Here is a 19,873-nt window from a genome sequence, read left to right on the forward strand (position 1 = left end):
TTGTGGTTTTGATTTGCATTTCCCTATTTACTAATATAGGACCCCTGCTGGTATACGTAGTGTAGTGGTTAGGCTGCAATCTACATGGTCGGTACTTCTAAACCACCAGTAGCTCTTTGGGAGAAAGACTGGGTTTTCTACTCCCATAAACAGAGTCTTGGAAACCCACAGGGGTCACTCTGGATGGCAGTGAGTTTGGGATTTTGGGGTTTTGTTTTTAAAATCATTTTATTGGGGGCTAGTACAACTCTTACCCCACAATCCATACATCCATCCATTGTGTGTCAAACACATTTGTACATTTGTTGCCCTCATCATTCTCAAAACATTTTCTTTCTGCTTGAGCCCTTGGTATCAGCTCATTTTCCCCCCTCCTTCCCTGCTACCCCCTCCCTCATGAACCCTTGATAATTTATAAATTATTATTATATTTGTCATATCTTACACTGTCCGACTCCCTTCACCCACTTTTCTGTACTTTTTCATATGTATATTGGTGACCATTTGTGTATCTTTGGAGAAATATTTTTAAAAATCATTTGTCCTTTTAAAATAAGGGGTTGTGTTTTTCAATAGAGTTATAATAGTTCTTTATCCTACAAATTAGATCACAATTCACATTCTTTAAAATATCTGTCTTTATTTCAAATTGGTATGGTTTCTTTCTTTCAGCGAGTACTGAGCCATCAGGATGATACAGCTTTGCTAAAAGCATATATTGTTGAGTGGCGAAAATTCTTTACACAGTGTGATATTTTACCAAAACCTTTCTGTCAACTAGAGATTACATTAATGGGAAAGCAGGGAAGTAATAAAAAATCAAATGTGGAAGACAGTATTGTTCGAAAGGTAAGTTCATTTTGCTTATTGTCTCCAAATATTCTTTAGGAAGAAGGTGATTAAAGGCATTTAAAAGTGATCTGCAAAAATAAATAAATAAAAATTAAAAACAAAAAAAAAGTGATTTGCACTTTACTTTCTCTACCTCAAATATAAATTCTTTTCAGTTTTGCTGAGTTTTTTAAATACTATTTTTTCTTTATCCGTGTTTAACTTCAATTCTGTGTCATTTCTGTTATGTGATCTTAAGCTGTAGCTCTGTAATAAAATCTTGTTTTTATTTTTACTTTCTCTTTTTTCCTAATTTTATCTTTAGTATTTTATTTTCTCATTTTGCTCTTTATACTTTTAACTCCAATAAGTTGATGTCTTTTTTTTAAAGTAGATTACTTGCTGATAACTTGAATTGTGAACACAGTGCTCTTGTCTTTATAGTCTTTCTTTTACGATTCTAGTTATTAGAAACCCAATGTGTGTTGTTTACTTTCCTGTCTTACATAGGTTCTAATGAAATGTTGTTCTGTGCCCAAGAATAAATTATGGCTTAATTTAAAACATTTATCCCTGACAGTTAAGGGTCCTGGTTTTTCCTTTCACCTCTGGAATACTGACCTCTGCCTTTCTTGATTATAAACTTATCTTCCTACTTGTGAGGATTAAATGTAAAAAGATTTGAAGGGGTGGAGGGAGCCATATGAACTTTAAACAATTCATTGCTTGCCGTGATGGTCATAGCAATAGACTCAGATATTAAAATATTATCATCTGAGCATTACAGCCCCTTCCCAGACTAAAACTCAGTTCTAATAGTCACAGAGTTATAAGATATATTTAGGTATTCAGAGGCTCTTTAGTGGTAGTAATAACTATGACATATGTGTATATATGTATATACACTTGTATGTATATGAACTGTATAGTCTCATAGTCTTGTTTTTTCTTGCTTTTCTCTTATTCTTAATTTTTACTGTTCCCATTTGATTTTGAAAAGCAGTATCACATAATGATTAAGAGCATACAACCTAGGCTCAAAGTCCGGTACCAGTTGCTGTAAGGTCAGTTCTGTAGCGTGGCAACTCTAGGTGTGTCAGAGTAGAACTGTGCTCCATAGAATCCTCAGTGGTTGATTTCTTTTGAAAGCAGTCTTGCTTCTGAGTGACCTGAACCTTCAGCCTTTTCCTTAGGAACTAAGCACATTAACAGTTTGTACCGCCCAAGGACTCCAGACCGTAATATTAAGCTCAAATCCCAGTGTTACCATTTAGGAGCTACAGGAATGTGCAAAAGTTAGCTTTCTTCTTTGTACCCAGGGTCCCACATAGTAAAAAGGAGATCATTAATACCAGAGTTGTGATGATTAAAGAAGCTATATGTGGAAAGTACTTAGAAGAATGCCAGGTACATAGCACTGTATAGCCATGAATATTGTATACCAATTAACTCTGGTTTTTATTATTGCTGCTGCTGTTGTTTTTATTGGTCTGCTCTCTCTCTGACAAAGTTATTCTGGTAACCAAACACCAAGCCCAGTATTAATGATTTTATTCCAACTCATAGTGACTATACAAGAGAGTAGAACTGCCCATAAGATTTCCAAAATAGTAAGACTTTATAGAAGAGGACACACCCCCATGTTTCTCCCATGCAGCAATTGATGGGTTGAAATCACCAACCTTTCAATTATCAACCTAATATTTTTTAATCGTTTTATTAGGGGCTCATACAACTCATCGCAATCCATACATATATCAATTGTGTAAAGCACATTTGTACATTTGTTGCCCTCATCATTCTCAAAACATGTGCTCTCCACCTCAGCTCCTCATTTTTCCCCGCCCTTCCTGTTTCCCCCTCCCTCATGAACCCTTGATAATTTATAAATTATTATTTTGTCATACCTTGCCCTGTCCGACATCTCCCTTTCACCCACTTTTCTGTTGTCTGTCTCCCAGGGAGGAGGTCACATGTGGATCCTTGTATTCGGTTCCCCCTTTCCAACCTCCTCTCCCTCTACCCTCCCAGTATCACCACTCACACTGCTGTAAGGGGATGTCCAGTGGCCTACAAATGGGCTTTGGGTCTCCACTCCGCACTCCCCCCTCATTCACTGTGATATGATTTTGTGTTCTTATGATGCCTGATACCTGATCCCTTTGACACCTTGTGATCGCACAGGCTGGTGTGCTTCTTCCACATTGGCTTTGTTGCTTCTGAGCTAGATGGCCGCTTGTTTACCTTCAAGCCTTTAAGGCCCCAGATGCTATATCTTTTGATAGCCGGGCACCATCAGTTTAATCACGACATTTGCTTATGCACCCATTTGTCTTCAGCGATCATATCATGGAAGTGAGCACACAGCAATATGATTTTTTTGTTCTGATGATGCTTGATACTTGATCCCTTTGACACCTCATGATTGCACAGGCTGGTGTGCTTCTTCCATGTGGGCTTTGTTGCTTCTCAGCTAGTTGGCCGCTTGTTTACCCTCAATCTTTTAAGACCCCAGATGCTATATCTTTTGATAGCCGGGCACCATCAGCTTTCTTCGCCACATTTGCTTATTCACCCGCTTTGTATTCAGCGGTTGTGTTGGGAAGGTGAGCATCATAGAATGTCAATTTAATAGAAGAAAGTATTCTTTCATTGAAGGAGTACTTGAGTGGAGGCCCAATGTCCTTCTGCTACCTTAATACTAAACCTATAAATATATACACATAGATCTATTTCCCCATCCTCATATATAAATATATTTACATATGCACATGCCTGTATTTAGACCTCTTTAAATGCCCTTTGCCTCCTAGCTCTTTCCTCTATTTCCTTTGACTTTCCTCTTGTCCCACTATCATGCTCATACTCAGTCTTCATTTTAGTTTCAGTAATTCCTCTTAGTTACATTACCCTTGATCATGCCCTACCAGGCCTCATAGACCCTCCTTACCACCAATTTGAATCACTTGTTGTTCCCTTGTCCCTGGGTTTGTTAACACTACTACCTTTCCTCCCACCTCCCCTTACCCCCTATTCCCCTGGAACTGTTGGTCCCATTGTTTACTCTTCCAGATTGTTCAAGCAACCTAATATCTTAACCACTGTTCCTCACCAGGGTATCTGTGCATACTAACACATACTCATAAATATGAAACATTTCCATCTTTTTGATGGAGCACCTATATGTTGCTCCAGTGAGAAGGAACTACCAGAGTTTCAGGCTAGATTCAAAAGACGACATGGAACAAGGAATATGAGTGCTGACATCCAATGGATCTTGCCTAAAAGCAGAGAATACCAGATGTTTGCTCCTTCTTTATTGACTGTGCTAAGGCAAGTCTACTCTGTAGATCATAACAAAGTATGGATAGCCTTGAGAGGAAAGGGAATTCCAGAACACTGCATATGGAACCTGTACATGGCTCAAAAGGCGGTTGTGGTGTGTACACTTGTGGTGTATACTGGCATGGTTTAAAATCAGGAAAAGTGTCAGAGTTAACATCCTTTCAACACATTTACTCAATCTGTATGCTGATCAAATAATCAGAGAAGCTTGATTATAAGAAGAATGTGGCAACAGAATTGAAGGAAGGCTGATTAACAACCTGTGGTATACAGATGACACAACTTTGCTCGATGAAACTGAAGATGACTTAACGTACTTGCTGATAAAGATCAAGGATTGCAGCCTTTGGTATGGATTACAACTCAATGTAAAGAAGACCAAAATCCCCACAACTGGGCCACCCTCATAATCAATAAAGAAAGTACTGAAGTTGTGAAGGATTTTTGTCTTGCTTGGATCCACAATCAGTGTTCATGGAAGCAGTGGTCAGGGTTTCAAACAATGCGTTGTATTGCGTATGTCGCTGCACAAGACCTCTTTAATGTGGTTGAAAGCAAGGAAGTTACTTTGAGGACTAATGTGTGCCTGATCCAGCCATGATATTTTCAATAGACACATTTGCACATGAAAGCTGGGCATTGAATAAGGAAGACTGAAGAAGAATCGGTGCGTTTGAATGATGGTGCTGGTGAAGACTACTGAAGGTACCCTGGCCTGTCAGAAGAACAAACACATCTGTCTTGGAAGTAATACAACAAGAGAGCTCTTTAGATCCAAGGATGGAGAACCTTCATCTCATAGACTTTGGACACATTATCAGCAGGGACTAGGCCCTAGAGAAGGACATCAAATTTGCTAAAGGAGAGGGGCAGCAAAAAACGAGGACTCACAACAGGATGAATTTACACGGTGACCAACAGTGGGCTCCAACCGAAGAACAGTTGTCAGGGTGGTGCAGAAAGGGGAGGCTTTCATTCTCTTATTTACAGGGTCTCTGTAAATCGTAACCAACTCGATGGCACCTGAAAGCAAAAACCTATGTGGTGGATTTGTAGCACGTACAAACATAGGTATATGAGGGGGCTTTTAAAGTGTTTGGAAATATCCTATTATCTTATCATTCCTCTTTCCATGAATCCTTTGAAGCCCCCTCATCTTATCATCCCAAATATAAACCATATTTCTAAAATTCAACCTTGGAATTATAGACTAAGTAGAATTTTCTATATATTATGTTTAATTTTTACAGCTTCTTGGAATTAATTATGTTAGCTACTTTATAGGTGGGAAATCAGGTTTCAGAGCTGATTATATTTATTATATCAAATCCCATTTATTTCTGAAGTAAATGTTCTTTAGTATTACGCTAAATATACTGCTTAAGTGAATTCAAGTGAATGCTCGCCTAAGATTTTGATTGTTTCTTTTAAAGTTTATACTTTTGAAATGTTTTGTGTATAGTTCATAATTGGCATATGAATAATTGAAAATGTTTCCACATTTTGTCATTTTTTTCTTAGCTCATGCTTGATACATGGAATGAGTCCATTTTTTCAAATATAAAGAACAGACTTCAAGATAGTGCAATGAAGTTAGTACATGCTGAACGATTAGGAGAAGCTTTTGATTCTCAGCTGGTCATTGGAGTAAGAGAGTCCTATGGTATGCTCTGAGGTTTCATGATCATAGTTTGCTTTTCATTGACATTCTTGGTCAGTTGCAGAATAATAACAAATTTATGTTCCTTCTTTCCATCAGATATGCTTTTCCTTCTGTGTAGAATACTCCTCTCTCTCACTCTTCATCCTCACATTGGTTTTTCCTAGTCTCCAGACTAGATTGCATCCACTTGGCTAGCTTCATAGTACCTGTTTGTGCCTCACTGATAAACTCCTTCTGAAATATTTGTTATGTTTAGGTATATTTGACATTATTACCTATACTTAACCCGATTTTATGTTCTGTTGAGCATCGGTGCAGATCATGCACGTAATGACTTTAAACTAATTGTTATTTTACTTATTGTACTCAAATTATTTATTTGAATAATTATTTAGATTAAATTTTTGGTTTTGTTTTTCAGTTAATCTTTGTTCTAATCCTGAGGATAAGCTTCAGATTTATAGGGACAATTTTGAGAAAGCATACTTGGATTCAACAGAGAGATTTTATAGAACACAGGCGCCCTCGTATTTACAGCAGAACGGTGTACAGAATTATATGAAATATGTAAGTCAGAGTTTAGTATATGTGATAATTTCAGCTATTGTCCTGCTATTCGTAAAATGATTGCTATTTTCTTTCTGGACAGGCAGATGCTAAATTAAAAGAGGAAGAAAAACGAGCACTACGCTATTTAGAAACAAGACGAGAATGTAACTCTGTTGAAGCAGTAAGTAATTTTGTAATTGTAGTTTCTGTGAGGCAGTTTGAAGTGGTGTAGCCCTGTGGTGGCAAAGACATCACACATTTAACATTATTCATCCTTTTTTCATGTTACTGACAAACACTGCAACACTGCTATTTTGTTATAAGACTCTGCCAATGAACAGCTTGTTCTTCAGAGCTGGTATGTCAATAAAATCTATTTGCCAGCCCTGCTTTGGAGTTTACTGTGTTTAATATGCTTAATTTTCTTTCTTTTTAAAAAAATCTGCTTAATTTTTGATCAGTCTCTTTGTGCTGTATTTGATAAATCTCAGAAGTTTGCCATTTGTGGTAACTTTGTAAGTAAAATATGCCCTTTAGAAACTTATGCCTTAAGATAAACTGATATATTTTTAAATTTTATTTATTTATTTTTTACATTTTATTAGGGGCTCCTATAACTCTAAGCACATCCGTACATTCTTTGCCCTAATCATTTTCAAAGCATTTGCTCTCCACTTAAGCCCTTTGCATAAAAAAAGAGGACCTGATATATTTTTTTTAATTGCTGCATTTTTTGTAATAGCTGAGGGTATTGCCGAAAATAAATAAATAAAACTGCATTATTTTCTCTAAAACAGTACTGCCTTTTATCATGCTTAGACATAGTTGTAAACTGCTTATGCTTCCATTTAAATGCATTACTTTCTATTCTAGACATTCAAACAATTCAGGATCAGTGCCACTTGGACTTCAGTCTTACTGAAACTGAATTGGAAAATAATTATTTCTTGAACTGTTTTAAATAGATTTGTTTTTAATTGGATTTTGATGTTTTTCAAAATCTCTTAAGTTGAAAGAGAGATTTTGACTGTTTCCAGTTCTCTGTCAGCTTGCTTGAAGTTTGTGTTCCGTAAAGAATTAACTGTGGGAGGGGAGAAGAGCGGAGAGGTAAAGGGGAGCCAATAACAAGGAGTCAAGAAAGAAGAGAATGTTTTGAAACTTACTGTGGTAGCAATTGTATAATACTGCTTGATATGACTGAACGATGGAATGATATGATATCTGTATTAGCTTCCAATAAAATGGTTTTGGAAAAATTATTAAAAGAATTAAATAAATTAGAATTTTTAGTAATAAAACTCCATAGCTAAGTTCTTAAAGGGCCAAATAAGTTACAGTCAGTAATTTATCTCAGATCAAAAGTCCTCTTTTAAAGAACACAGATACGACCTGTACTTTTGAACTTGGACTAATATCTTTGTTCAGTAAGGATTTATTTTAGCTGCTAATTGCTTTATTTAAATTCATTTACTAAAAAGATTATGTTCAAACTAAATGTATACTAGTATGAATAAAAGCTATTTTTGTTTGTTATTGGGGGACATTTTTCAAACTTCATCTTATAACAAGATGAAATATTATTTGATAAGAGAATACCAGTGTTTTATATTGTTGTTTTATTTATTTTATATTGTATAATAAATTCCTTACTTTTAAAAACCCAAAACAAAAATGTTTTAGTCAGAATCAGAATGTCAGCCCTGGGCGTTTTCCTTTCCTTGGAGAACCTAACCTTAGTGTGCTTTTGTAAGAAAAATAAGAGCCCATTTGGGCAGAATCTTGAAACTTTAACAAGCAATGTTTCAAACAGTTCCTTTCAGTCTGGAAACTGAATCTAGGTTTATGTTTAGAGGAATAACATCCTAGTTTGCCTATAGCCAAACGTTTTTTAGTGGGATCTTTTTCTTTTTTAATTAACCTTTAGCTTCTTCCACCTTGAATGAATGTCATCTTTATATTTTCTTATTTAATGTTTTTAAGTGATTATTCATTTTTGATGGTTAAAATAATGTTGGGCTGGTGGGGGTGGGGGGCATGCACCAAGACTAAAATAGTGGATGTTGTAGAAGTCATTAGTAGAAATTAAAGCCAGACTTAGGTAGGCTTCATTCAAAAGGTAAAGCATTGAATGTCTTTAATAACTTGCTGTGAACAGAATTTCCCTGTGGAAGATGATGGAAGACAAATTGGAGTGAGAAAGCAAAAAATATGCAGAAGGCTTTTGCAATAATTCAAAGTATTCTAAGTATAGAAGGTTATAAAATATGACTGAAAGGATAAGACTTTTTTCAGAGGTTGAATATTGTGTCATACTGGATGGGGCTAGAAATGGTAGAGAATTGAGTCAGTAATGTTTCTGAACTCTGTTTTACAGAGAAGTCTATGTAAGTCTTCGTGGAAGCTAAGGAAAATTAATTTACTTTGAGGAATTTGAGTAGTTGGAGCTGCTGGAAGTGCCTATAGCCTTTGAGTGGGGGCTGATGTAATTTTGTAGCATGTAATTGTACTCTTCTTCTGTTTCAGTTTACATGACTAAGTATAGCATATCCATGTTAATTAAACTTAATGGAAATCTCACCTGTAGAAATCCAATTAAGAGACTGTAACATTAAGTGGGATTAAGAAAAAGAGAATATATTCATAAGGGAATGGAAAAGAGTGAAGTAAAAAACAAAAACATGCATAGACAATATTTAGTGTAATCTTTTTACTTTTACTGATACGTTAAAATTTTACGTACTTTACTGTAAAAAGGTTGTATTCAGTCACCAGTAAAGCAGATGGAGGATAACTTTCTAGTGGAGACAGATACAGGCAAGTTTTCATGTATGTTCTCTTATATGCATTTCTGGGTGAAGTCCTGATAACGGATGACACCTAAGAGAGTTTTTTTGCCTCCCCACAGCCCGCCTCTCCGCACCTCTCCCCAGCAGCCCGCGGACTTGAGAGTTGTTTTTTTAGCTTGCCTTGGATTTTATAGCTTCAGAAATAAAAGGAGATTATTATTTACACTTTGTTCCATTATTAATGAAAATCAGAATTTATCTTGTTGCTTTTCACTAAATTTAAGTGAAGTAGAACAAATGAGGTAAACTGAGGACCACTAAAAGAAAATCTGCTATATCACACAGCGTTATCTATCCCACTTTTCATCTTCACAGAATTATGGGTTCATTCATTCAACAAATATTTTTGGGTGCTTGCTGAGTGTTATGGCAGGTATCATTCTTCAAGAGTGAATAGTCTTGCTATACAAGAGCGTAAAACATCAAGCACATTGATAGTTAAAGTGTTTCGCCTTGCAGACTTCTGGGCAGAGATTGCTATGGATTAGAAGTTGTGCTCATCTCAGGCAAACAAACACAGGAGTTGATGGCATATGGCAAAAAGGTTTTTTCTTCACGGAAGCTAGCGAAAGGAGACAGAAAGGGAATACAAGGTGAGAGAGATGGTTTATCACTATCCTTTCCATTCAAGATGCATTTTTCAATTAACGAGTATATATGTAGGGCTTACTATGTATGTAGCACTTTGGTAAATGATGGGGAGGAAATTAAAAAGAGTCATAGCATAGTCTCCATCCTCCAAGAACTGACTCATTCTTATGAGATTCATTTGAAAGAAGCAGAGAACATTAATCAATAATATCCTTTTCTTTGTTTTTCCTGTATATTGACTTTAGTAATAAGCATTTATGGCATAAAATTAAAAGCTTTAAAAAGCATTCTTAAAAAGTCTTCAATCCAATATATACAAGACTAGAGAAAATAGTGTAATGAACCAGACTTGCCACCTATATTCAGCCTCCGGGTTCAAAATTTTTCTTTTGTCATATTGACTTGGTAGACCCCATTTCTTTTCTTTTTAGTAATTCTTTTCCCTCCACTTCCTCCCTGCACTCCTTCTTCCTGCCTTCCTATGTTCTCCGGTATTTTAAAACTGACTTCTGATATTATGTACTTTTCTCTAAATATTTCTGTATTATATCATTTCTAATGCCTCATAATAATTCATTATATGTATGATGAGAGTTCATGGAAAAAATTCCATTTCTCTGCAAACTTTGAAGCCCCCAAATATGTACTATTAAAAACTTAAGCAGTCCGATAATTATGGGCATTTTCATTGTTTATAGTTTATCTCAACTATTTCTTCCTGGAATATCTTATGAGAGTAAATAAAAAAGAATTGCTCTAAAACCATTAATAAGCCAAAACATTCCAGTGTGAAGCTACTGTTTCTCAATATATCCTCCATGTAGGTCTTGGCTCTTCTGAAGGTAATATTTCCATTTTTCTATCACTTCCCTGAAGAATTCTGCACTGTTTGATTTATACCACATCAAAACATCAATTTTTATATCTTCAAGAGACACTCAAATCATGTTCTTTAGATTTAGAGAACTTAAAGAAGTATTAAGAGGCAAGGTCAACAATTCTTCACATAAAGCTACACACAGAAAGGAAGTATCACAGGAAGAACAAAGAAACAAAACACAACACATATACAAACAGAACACACACACATATAAGGCAAAATGGCAATAGCAAATGCGTATCAATAATTTTACTGAAGTTAATGGACTAAATGTACTAGTAAAAGAGACAGAGTAGCAGAATAGGTAAGAAAACAAAATCCTATATGCTGCCTACAAGAATAAAGACATGAACAAATTAAAATCAGGCTGGAGAAAAGCATAACAAGCCAATAGCAACCGAAGGAAAGCAGGGGTAGCAATATAAGCGTGAAGACAGACTTAAAGGCAACAATGTGATAAGAGATAGGAAGTCATTACACGATGATAAAGGGAACAATTGCTCAGGAACCAATAGCTATAATAAACATACCCTTAAAGTACATTAGTCAAAACCTCACAGAATTGAAAATGATTATGGGCACATCGACTTAACTATAGGAGGCTTTACTTCACCACTCTCAAGGAAAGACAGAACGGCAAGAAAAAGTACTCAACAAAGACACTAAAAGTTCAACAACACAATCAGAAACCTCATAGACATATACAGAATTATTCAACCAGCAAAACAGCAATATATGTTCTTCTCCAACACACATGAGACATTCTTAAGTATAGAACACATACGAGACCACAAATCATGCCCGAACAATTTTTTTTTAATGAGATCTTACAATCAATCTTACAGTGAAAGCAGTAATCAGAGGCCAATTTATAGCTATTATCACACACAAAAAGAGGAGAAAGCTAAAATCAAAACCCTTACAATACCTCCAAGAACTAGAACAAGGTCACAACACAGTCCCTCCAGTTGAAGAAAGAAAAGAGATCATAAGGATGTAAACAGAAATGGATTATATGGAGAGAGAAAAAAGAAAAAAATCAAGACAAGCTGGTTAATTGAAAAGGTTACCAAAATAGACCCCCTGGCAAACTTAACAAAGGAAAAAGAAAAAATTCAAATACCCCGAATAAGAGATGAAAATGGAAGAATTATAAAGATCCAAGTGAAATAAAAGAATAACACAGTACTATGAAAAACTGCACTCAAACAGATTAGAAGAAATGAGCACATACCTAGAAACATCACCTACTCAGATTAATGCAGACAGATATTTAAAAACTCAACAGACTCCTAACAAATGAAAAAAACGAAAGCAGATCATTAAGAGATAAGCAATCAAAAAGAGCCCAGGACCAGAGATGGTTCACCGGGGAATTCTACCAAATACTCAAAGAATATCTGACACCAATACTACACAAACTTCCAGAACCTAGAAAAAGAACAAACTCACTCTGTGAAGCCAGCATATCACTGATACCCAAACCAGGCAAAGACCCCACAAAGATAGAAAATTATAGACTACTATCCCACATGAACACAGATGTTAAAATCCTCAACTAAATCTTGGCCTATGGAATAATGCAGTGTATATTAAAATAATAATTCACCATGACCAAGTAAGATTTATTCTAGGTATGCAGGGATGGTTCAATATTCAAAAACAATCTGTAATCCACCACATAAGCAAGGCGAGAAATAACGACCACATGATCAAATCAATAGATGCAGCGAAGGCATTTGACAATATCCAACACCTGTTTCTGTTCAAAACACTCAACACAATAGGAATAGAAGGAAAGTTCCTTACATAATTAAAGTCATATATGGAAAACCAACAGTCAACATCATGTTCAATGGGGAAAAGTTAGAAACATTCCCATTGAAAACAGGACCCACACAAAGATGTCCCCTATCACCATTCCTATTCAACGTCATGCTGGAAGTTTTAGCTAGAGCCATGAGACACTGAGAAGAAACTAAGGAAATCCAATTATTTTCCCTGTTTGCAGACGATAAGATCTTATATATAGAAACCCCAAAAGTCTCCATAAAAAACCTGCTGGAAATGATCCAGGAGTTTAGCAAGGTAGAAGGATACAAAGTTAATAACCAGAAGTCATTCAGATTCCTGTTTGCCAACAAAGAGCACTACGAGAAAAAACAATATCATTTACAATAATCACGCTAAAGATTAAATACTTAGGAACAAACTTAAAGAAACTAATGAACTATACTGAGAAAACTACAAAGTAGTACCATAAGAAACTAAATTGGAACTATATAAGTGGAAGAATATCTCATGCTCATAGATTGGCAGACTTAATATTGTGAAAATGACAATACTACATAAAACAATCTATAGATAAAATGCAATACCAATTTAAATCCCAAATAAATTATTTAAAGAAATGGAAAAACTACTTACCAATTTCATTCATATGGGCAGGCAAAAGACCCAGGGTAAGCAAAGAGCTTTTTTTTTTTTCAATCATTTTATTGGGGGCTCATACAACTCTTGTGTAAAGCACATCTGTACATTCATTGCCCTCATCATTTTCAAAGCATTTGCTCTCCACTTAAGCCCTTTGCATCAGGGCCTCTTTTTCCCCCCTCCCTCCCTGCTAACCCCTCCTTCATGAGCCTTTGATAATTTATAAATTATTATTTTGTCATATCTTGCCCTGTCCGGCGTCTCCCTTCACCCCCTTTTCTGTTGTCCGTCCCCCAGGAAGGAGATAGATCCTTGTAATCGGTTCCCTCATTCCAACCCACTCTCCCTCTACCCTCCCAGTATCGCCACTCATACCCCTGGTCCTGAAGCTGTCATCCGCCCTGAATTCCCTGTGCCTCCAGCTCCTATCTGCACCAGTGTGCATCCTCTGTTCTATCCAGACCTGCAAGGTAGAATTCAAATCATGATAGTGAGGGACTGGGGTGGGGTGGGGTGGGGCGGGGGAGGAAGCATTTAGGAACTAGAGGAAAGTTGTATTCTTCACCGGTGCTACGTCGCACCCTGACTGACTCATCTCCTCCCCTACATCCCTCTGCAAGGGGATATCCAGTGGCCGACAAATGGGCTTCGAGTCTCCACTCTGCACTTCCCCCTTCATTCACTATGGTAAGATATTTTTGTTCTGATGATGCCTTATACCTGATCCCTTTGACACCTCATGATCGCACAGGCTGTTGTGCTTCTTCCATGTGGTCTTTGTTGCTTCTGAGCTAGATGGCCACTTATTAACATTCAAGCCTTTAAGACCCCAGACGCTATCTCTTTTGATAGCTGGGTACCATCAGCTTTCTTCGCCACATTTGCTTATGCACCTGTTTGTCCTCAGCGATACTATCATGGAGGTGTGCAGCCAATGATATGATTTTTTGTTCTTTGATGCCTGATAACTGATCCCTTTGGAACCACTTGATAACACAGGCTGGTGTGTTCTTCCATGTGGGTTTTGTTGCTTCTGAGCTAGATGGCCGCTTGTTTATCTTCAAGCCTTTAAGACCCCAGACACTATATCTTTTGATAGCCGGGCACCATCATCTTTCTTTACCACATTTGCTTATTTACCCGCTTTGTCTTCAGTGGTTGTGTCGGGAGGATGAGCATCATAGAATGCCAATTTAATAGAAGACAGTATTCTTGCATTAAGGGAGTACTTGAGTAGAGGCCCAAGGTCCTTCCGCCACCTTAATACGAAACCTATAAATTTAGGCTCTTAGATCTATTTCCCGATCATATATATATTTGTATATGTACATGTCTTTGTCTAGACCTCTATAAATACCCTTTGCTTTCCAGCTCTTTATTTCCCTTGACTTTGTTTCTGTCCCACTATCATGTTCCATCTCCACCTGGGTTTCAGCAGTACCTCTTCATTACATTACCCTTGATCATGCCCTACCAGCCCTGCCACACCCACCTCACCACCAATTTGGATCACTTGTTGTTCCCTTGTCCCTGGGTTTTTTAACACCACTTCCTTACCCCTACCTCTCCCTATCCCATTTCCCCCGGAACTGTCCATCCCATTGTTCTTCCTCCAGCTTGTTCATCCAGCCTATCTTATTTAGACAGACCTGCGGAGATAATAACATGCAGAAAAACAAGACAGAGCAAAACCAAGCAACAATATACAACAACAAACCACTGACATAACAAAACACAACAAGAAAGAAACCTTGTAGTTAATTCGAGGATCGTTTGTTGACCTTTAGGAGTGTTTTCCAGTCCAGTCTGTTGGGGCACCACGCCCTGGCCCCAAAGTCCACCTTCAGCATTCCCTGGGGACCTTGCCACTCCATTCCCTTGCTGTTCCGCTGCACTCCTCCAGTGTTTTGCCTCGGTGTGGTGGGATCAGGTCGGGCACAATTCCTACACTGTGTCTCCGGTGCTGCCCCCCACAGGGCCACGGTCAGTGAGGGACACCATGTCTCATAGTGAGGCTGGCCATGTGGTCCTCTCTGTGGACTGGCTGCTCTAATTGGAGTCATCATCCTCAGGGCCTGGTGGGCCAGGATGTGCTCCACTCTCTTACTTCCCCTTCATCTGCTCCCATGTGCTCCGATCAGATATGTAAGGTATATACGTAACAAGATGTGTGGTGTCTAGGGGTGAGATGTCAGCCTAACCTTGTCTTGCGTAGCAACCATGTGCTTGTAAGCAGGACCTTAAAATTGGTATTATTATGGGGGACATTGTGGGAAACAACTTTACTTAGGAGAATGTGACTTGGGATTTTTCTCTAGCCCACGAATGTGAAGGGCTTCCTCCACTAGAATCTCAGCCTTGGAGACTCATTAAAATGTGAGTGTACAGAATTTGTCCATATACACTCTCTTCCCGGTTCTCAGTTTCTCACAACAAACATGGAAAAAATGCAATCACGAATGACTGGGGAAATGCAAAGGAAAACCACAATGAGATGCCACTTTACACCCACAAGGCTAGCCCAAATTAAAACCAAAAAATGCTGGAGAGTACGTGAAGAGATTGAAGCTCTTATTATTTATTTTTTTTTTGAGATTGAAACTGCTGGTGGACTTGTAAATACATACAGCCACTGAGGAAAATGATATGATACTGAAAGGAATTATAAATAGAAACCTCATATAGCGTCTGAGGTCTTAAAGGCTCGAAGATAAACAAGTGGCTATCTAGCTCAGAAGCAACAAAGCCAACGTGGAAGAAGCATACCAGCCTGTGTGACTACGAGCTGTCGAAGGGATCAGGTATCAAGCATCAAGGAACAAAAAATCATATTGAAAATGTGGGTGAGTGCAGAGTGGAGACTCATAGCCCATTGGCAGCCAACCGGACACCCCTTCCTGAAGGGTTGTGGGGAGGAGGTGAACCAGTCAAGGTGCAGGGAAGCAACGATGAAACATATAACTTTCCTCTAGTTCTTAAATGTTTCTTCTCCCCGCCCCCCTCCCCGCTATCATGATCCCAATTCTACCTTACAAATCTGGCTAGACCAGAGGATGTACATAGGTGCAAAGAGCAACGGGAAACACAGGGAATCCAGGACAGATGACTCCCTCAGGACCAGTGATGAGAGTGGCGATGCCTGGAGGGTGGAGAGAATGTTGGGTAGAAAGGGGGAACTGATTACAAGAATCTACGTATAGCCTCCTCCCTGGGGGATGGACAGCAGAGAAGAAGGCGGGGGGAGACATTGGACAGTGTAATATATGACAAGATATTAATAATTTATTAATTATGAAGGATTCATGCGCTAGGGGGCAGTGGGGAGAGGGGGAAAATGAGTAGCAGATATTAAGGGCTCAAGTAGAAGGCAAATGCTTTGAGAATGATGGCAATAAATGTACAGATGTTCTTGACACAATGGATATAGGTATGGATTGCGATAAGAATTGTATGAGCCCCCAATAAAATGATTAAATTAAAAAAATAGAAATCCCATATGAAACAATAATACCACTGTTAGGCATATACCCTAACAAAGTAAGAGACACAACATGAGTACAGATTTTGATCTCCAATGTTTATTACATAGTTCATAATGGCAAGAAGCTAGAAGCAGCTTAAAAACCCATCAGTGGAAGAATGGGTAAAGAAATTGTAGTACATACACACAATGGAATACTACGCCCACCTGAAAAGTAGTGACAAAAGCATGAAGCACTGCATGACATGGAAGGACCTGGAAACTGCTGAATGAAGTAAGTCGATCACAAAAGGGCAAGTATTGTATGAGTCCACTCCAATAAGAAACACCAATTAAACAAATCTTAGGATCCAATTCCTGAACAAAAGGAGAGAATACTACCTACTGGCCTTTTGCACACTTCACAAAAGTTGACATGAAGACCCCGTATTGCTTGGGGTCTACTTCAAGAGGAGGGAATTAGAGATGACCATCCATTTTAGGCTGTGCAACATCGAAACAAGCATAGGGCAAATCAGTGGGCCCTACAGGAATGGAAGGAGAACATTGCTGGAAATTCAAGCCAAGACCAGGAGAGGGGACTATCCAGTTCTCTTAGTGAGTGAGGAGAACTGACCACATAGCAGGCTGGGATGCTAAACAATGATTGTATCGGGACATGAGCCATGTCTTAAGTTTCCTAGGTATACGTTACTAGTTAGTTTCTACCCAACCTTTGCTGAACCACACCGTGGACTAAGCACCATGGAAGCCGGCCTTGCAGGCAGCATAGCATAATTCAGGGCCTATAACAGAAGGACTTAATATCAAGGCCCTGCTGAATAAACTAAACCCTGCCTCAAAGCTGCCTGCACCCTTGGCTGGGATACCAGGATGGCACAGGAACCAGAGTAGCTGCCCCAGGAATGTGGAAGTGGCAATCATTGGACCTTGAGGGGAACCCCTTGCTGGGTGTCAAATGAGAGTGTGAACTGTGTTGGTCAAAATCTCCTGGGTTGATACTCAAGAGAGAACAATGATCCCACAGACTCCTCATACCAACAATGTCTGGAGGGCTGGGTCATTGGGAAAATTGATGATGATAATGGTGCAATCAACTTATACCCCAGGAGGTGATTCACAAGGCTGTACTTCTTTGTATGGGTTTTTTGCTTTTCTGCTCGTAGCTTGCCTTTTTCTTTTTTTCTTTTTGGGTTTGTGTGTGTTCTAGTTGGCTTATTGATGGAGTTGGACTTACAGGGTTTTGATGCTGGTCATACTACAACTGCCAAAGTAAACCTGAGACCTGTAAACCCCAAGGACAAGCAGATGAAGTCTGGCCTCCTACTTACTTCTAGCCCTAATTCAAGAACAGTTAGTTGTGATAACATGGCCCTGCTCCATATCTTCATGAAATGATCACCAAAAAGATAAGAGTGCTACAGCAAAGTGTGGTGAAGAAAGTAGATGGTGCCTGGCTATCAATCGGAATAGTGTCTTGGATTTTAAAGACTTGTATTCAATTGGCCATCTACGTGAGGAGTCAACTAAGTCCACATGGAAGAAGCACACCAGCTTGTGTGATCCAAAGATGACAATTACAAAATTCGAATATGGCAAAGGGAAAAGTATCAGAACTAAAATTAGAGAACTCTGGAGGACAGTGAGAGCCCAAAGCCGATCTGCAGAGTATCTAGTCAGACTGAGCCATTGGTAGATCCGTTCTAGCCATTACAGAGGCTATTCTTGATTATGCTGGATCGAACTCCATACTAGGTCAGTTGACATCCCTATGTAGACCTGACCTGAATTTGTTCTGTGTACAAGTATCTCTTCTTTGTTACATGACAGAAATTTCTTCCCTGGCTTTTTGAATGCTGATGAGGGTGGTCTTTCTCACTCATTATTTGTGTTTTGGTTTTTATATTAGTATTTTATCCTTGCCACCTTATTTCAGTTTTGCTTATCATTGTTTCTGTTGGGTTTCCCTGTTTGTGAAGCACAGGGGCAGTGGATCCTAGTGACAATAACTGATACAAGGGTTTATAAAGGATACAGGGGGTGGGGGAGGTGATAGGGAAAGGGGATTTCAGGAATAATGAAAGTGGGAGGGGGCAGGAGCACTAGAACCAATTGTAATTGCACAACTCATTTTAAAGGCGATTTAACCGTGGAAGTGGGAGGTGTTCTAAAATTGATGTGGTAATGATTGTACAGTTTTACTTGATATGATTGAACAACTAAACTATTGTATGATACACAAGTTATGTACCAATAAAACTGTTGGGAAAAAAATTAAAAAGGCAAGGTCAGGTCTGTGGGGTGGATGGGATAAAGTTTCCCAATTCTTTTCACGACAGCCCTTGGTATACATAAAGAATAAGCAAGTGTGTTGTGATGGGGAGAAAATTCCTTTGCACAATGTTTCTGACACTTTTTTCACCCATGGAAATTAATAGAAATCCTTCATAAACATCCTATGACCATTAAGAAAAATCAGTATTATCCCCCTTTGGATTCCCACGGTCACCATTGTCTTCTGAGCTGACCTCTCTGCCTTGAGTAGAACTGGTCTAACAGATGCTCTTGGAAGGCACTGTTTAGATTGGATCTTTTTTATTTTTGAAGGAACTCGCTAACCAAATGACGACAAGTGTATTGCTGAAAAACCTTATGTACGGCCATCCACAGAACGGCAGGCGCATGTTTAAGCCTGGTTTATTTGGAATAAACTCATGGCTGGAACCCTTGTAGCAATAGATTTTTACTTAGCCTCCTATGTTTCTATCATTTCAACATCCTGTGCATCCTTGGCCACTCTGGTGACATAGTGATGCATGCAGGGGACGGCTACACACAAGGTCAACTCAGCAACTGCTCTGCAGGAGAAAGATGAGACTGTCCCATAAAGATTTGTATTGTAAACCCAACAGGGACAGGTCTCTTCTGTCTTAGAAGGAAGCTATGAGTTGGAATCGTCTTTTTTTTTTTTCTTCAGGACTTTTTAAAAATTATTTTTAATTACATCTTAGTCTTAATGGCAGTGTGTTTGATTGTTTATGCTTGCATCTTTTCTCACATTCGACTTTATCTGTTGACTAATTTCTTGGAAATGAAATTGATGAAACAAAGAGTACGAATGTTTTACAAAGTGACCACCAGAAACATTGTCATTCTTACTTCCATCAACTATCTCTTGGTTTATGCATATCTTTGCTGAACTGTGATATTTGAGCCTTTTAATATCGGGCAATCTGTCCATGTGATATCTTTTT

At 38.3% G+C, this 19,873-nt stretch overlaps 1 protein-coding gene across 1 annotated transcript in view; it reads left to right on the top strand.

The window, feature by feature from the left end:
- CUL5 (cullin 5) overlaps window positions 1–19,873 on the top strand; it is an 87,438-nt gene that overhangs the window by 44,808 nt on the left and 22,757 nt on the right. Inside the window, exons 4-7 of the mRNA XM_075546550.1 lie at window positions 673–849; window positions 5,698–5,839; window positions 6,261–6,406; window positions 6,489–6,569. Coding sequence (XP_075402665.1) covers window positions 673–849; window positions 5,698–5,839; window positions 6,261–6,406; window positions 6,489–6,569 — 546 coding nt within the window. The remainder of the gene's footprint in view (window positions 1–672; window positions 850–5,697; window positions 5,840–6,260; window positions 6,407–6,488; window positions 6,570–19,873) is intronic.

Source organism: Tenrec ecaudatus, chromosome 4, assembly GCF_050624435.1.
Source record: "Tenrec ecaudatus isolate mTenEca1 chromosome 4, mTenEca1.hap1, whole genome shotgun sequence".
Lineage (NCBI taxonomy): Eukaryota > Metazoa > Chordata > Mammalia > Afrosoricida > Tenrecidae > Tenrec > Tenrec ecaudatus.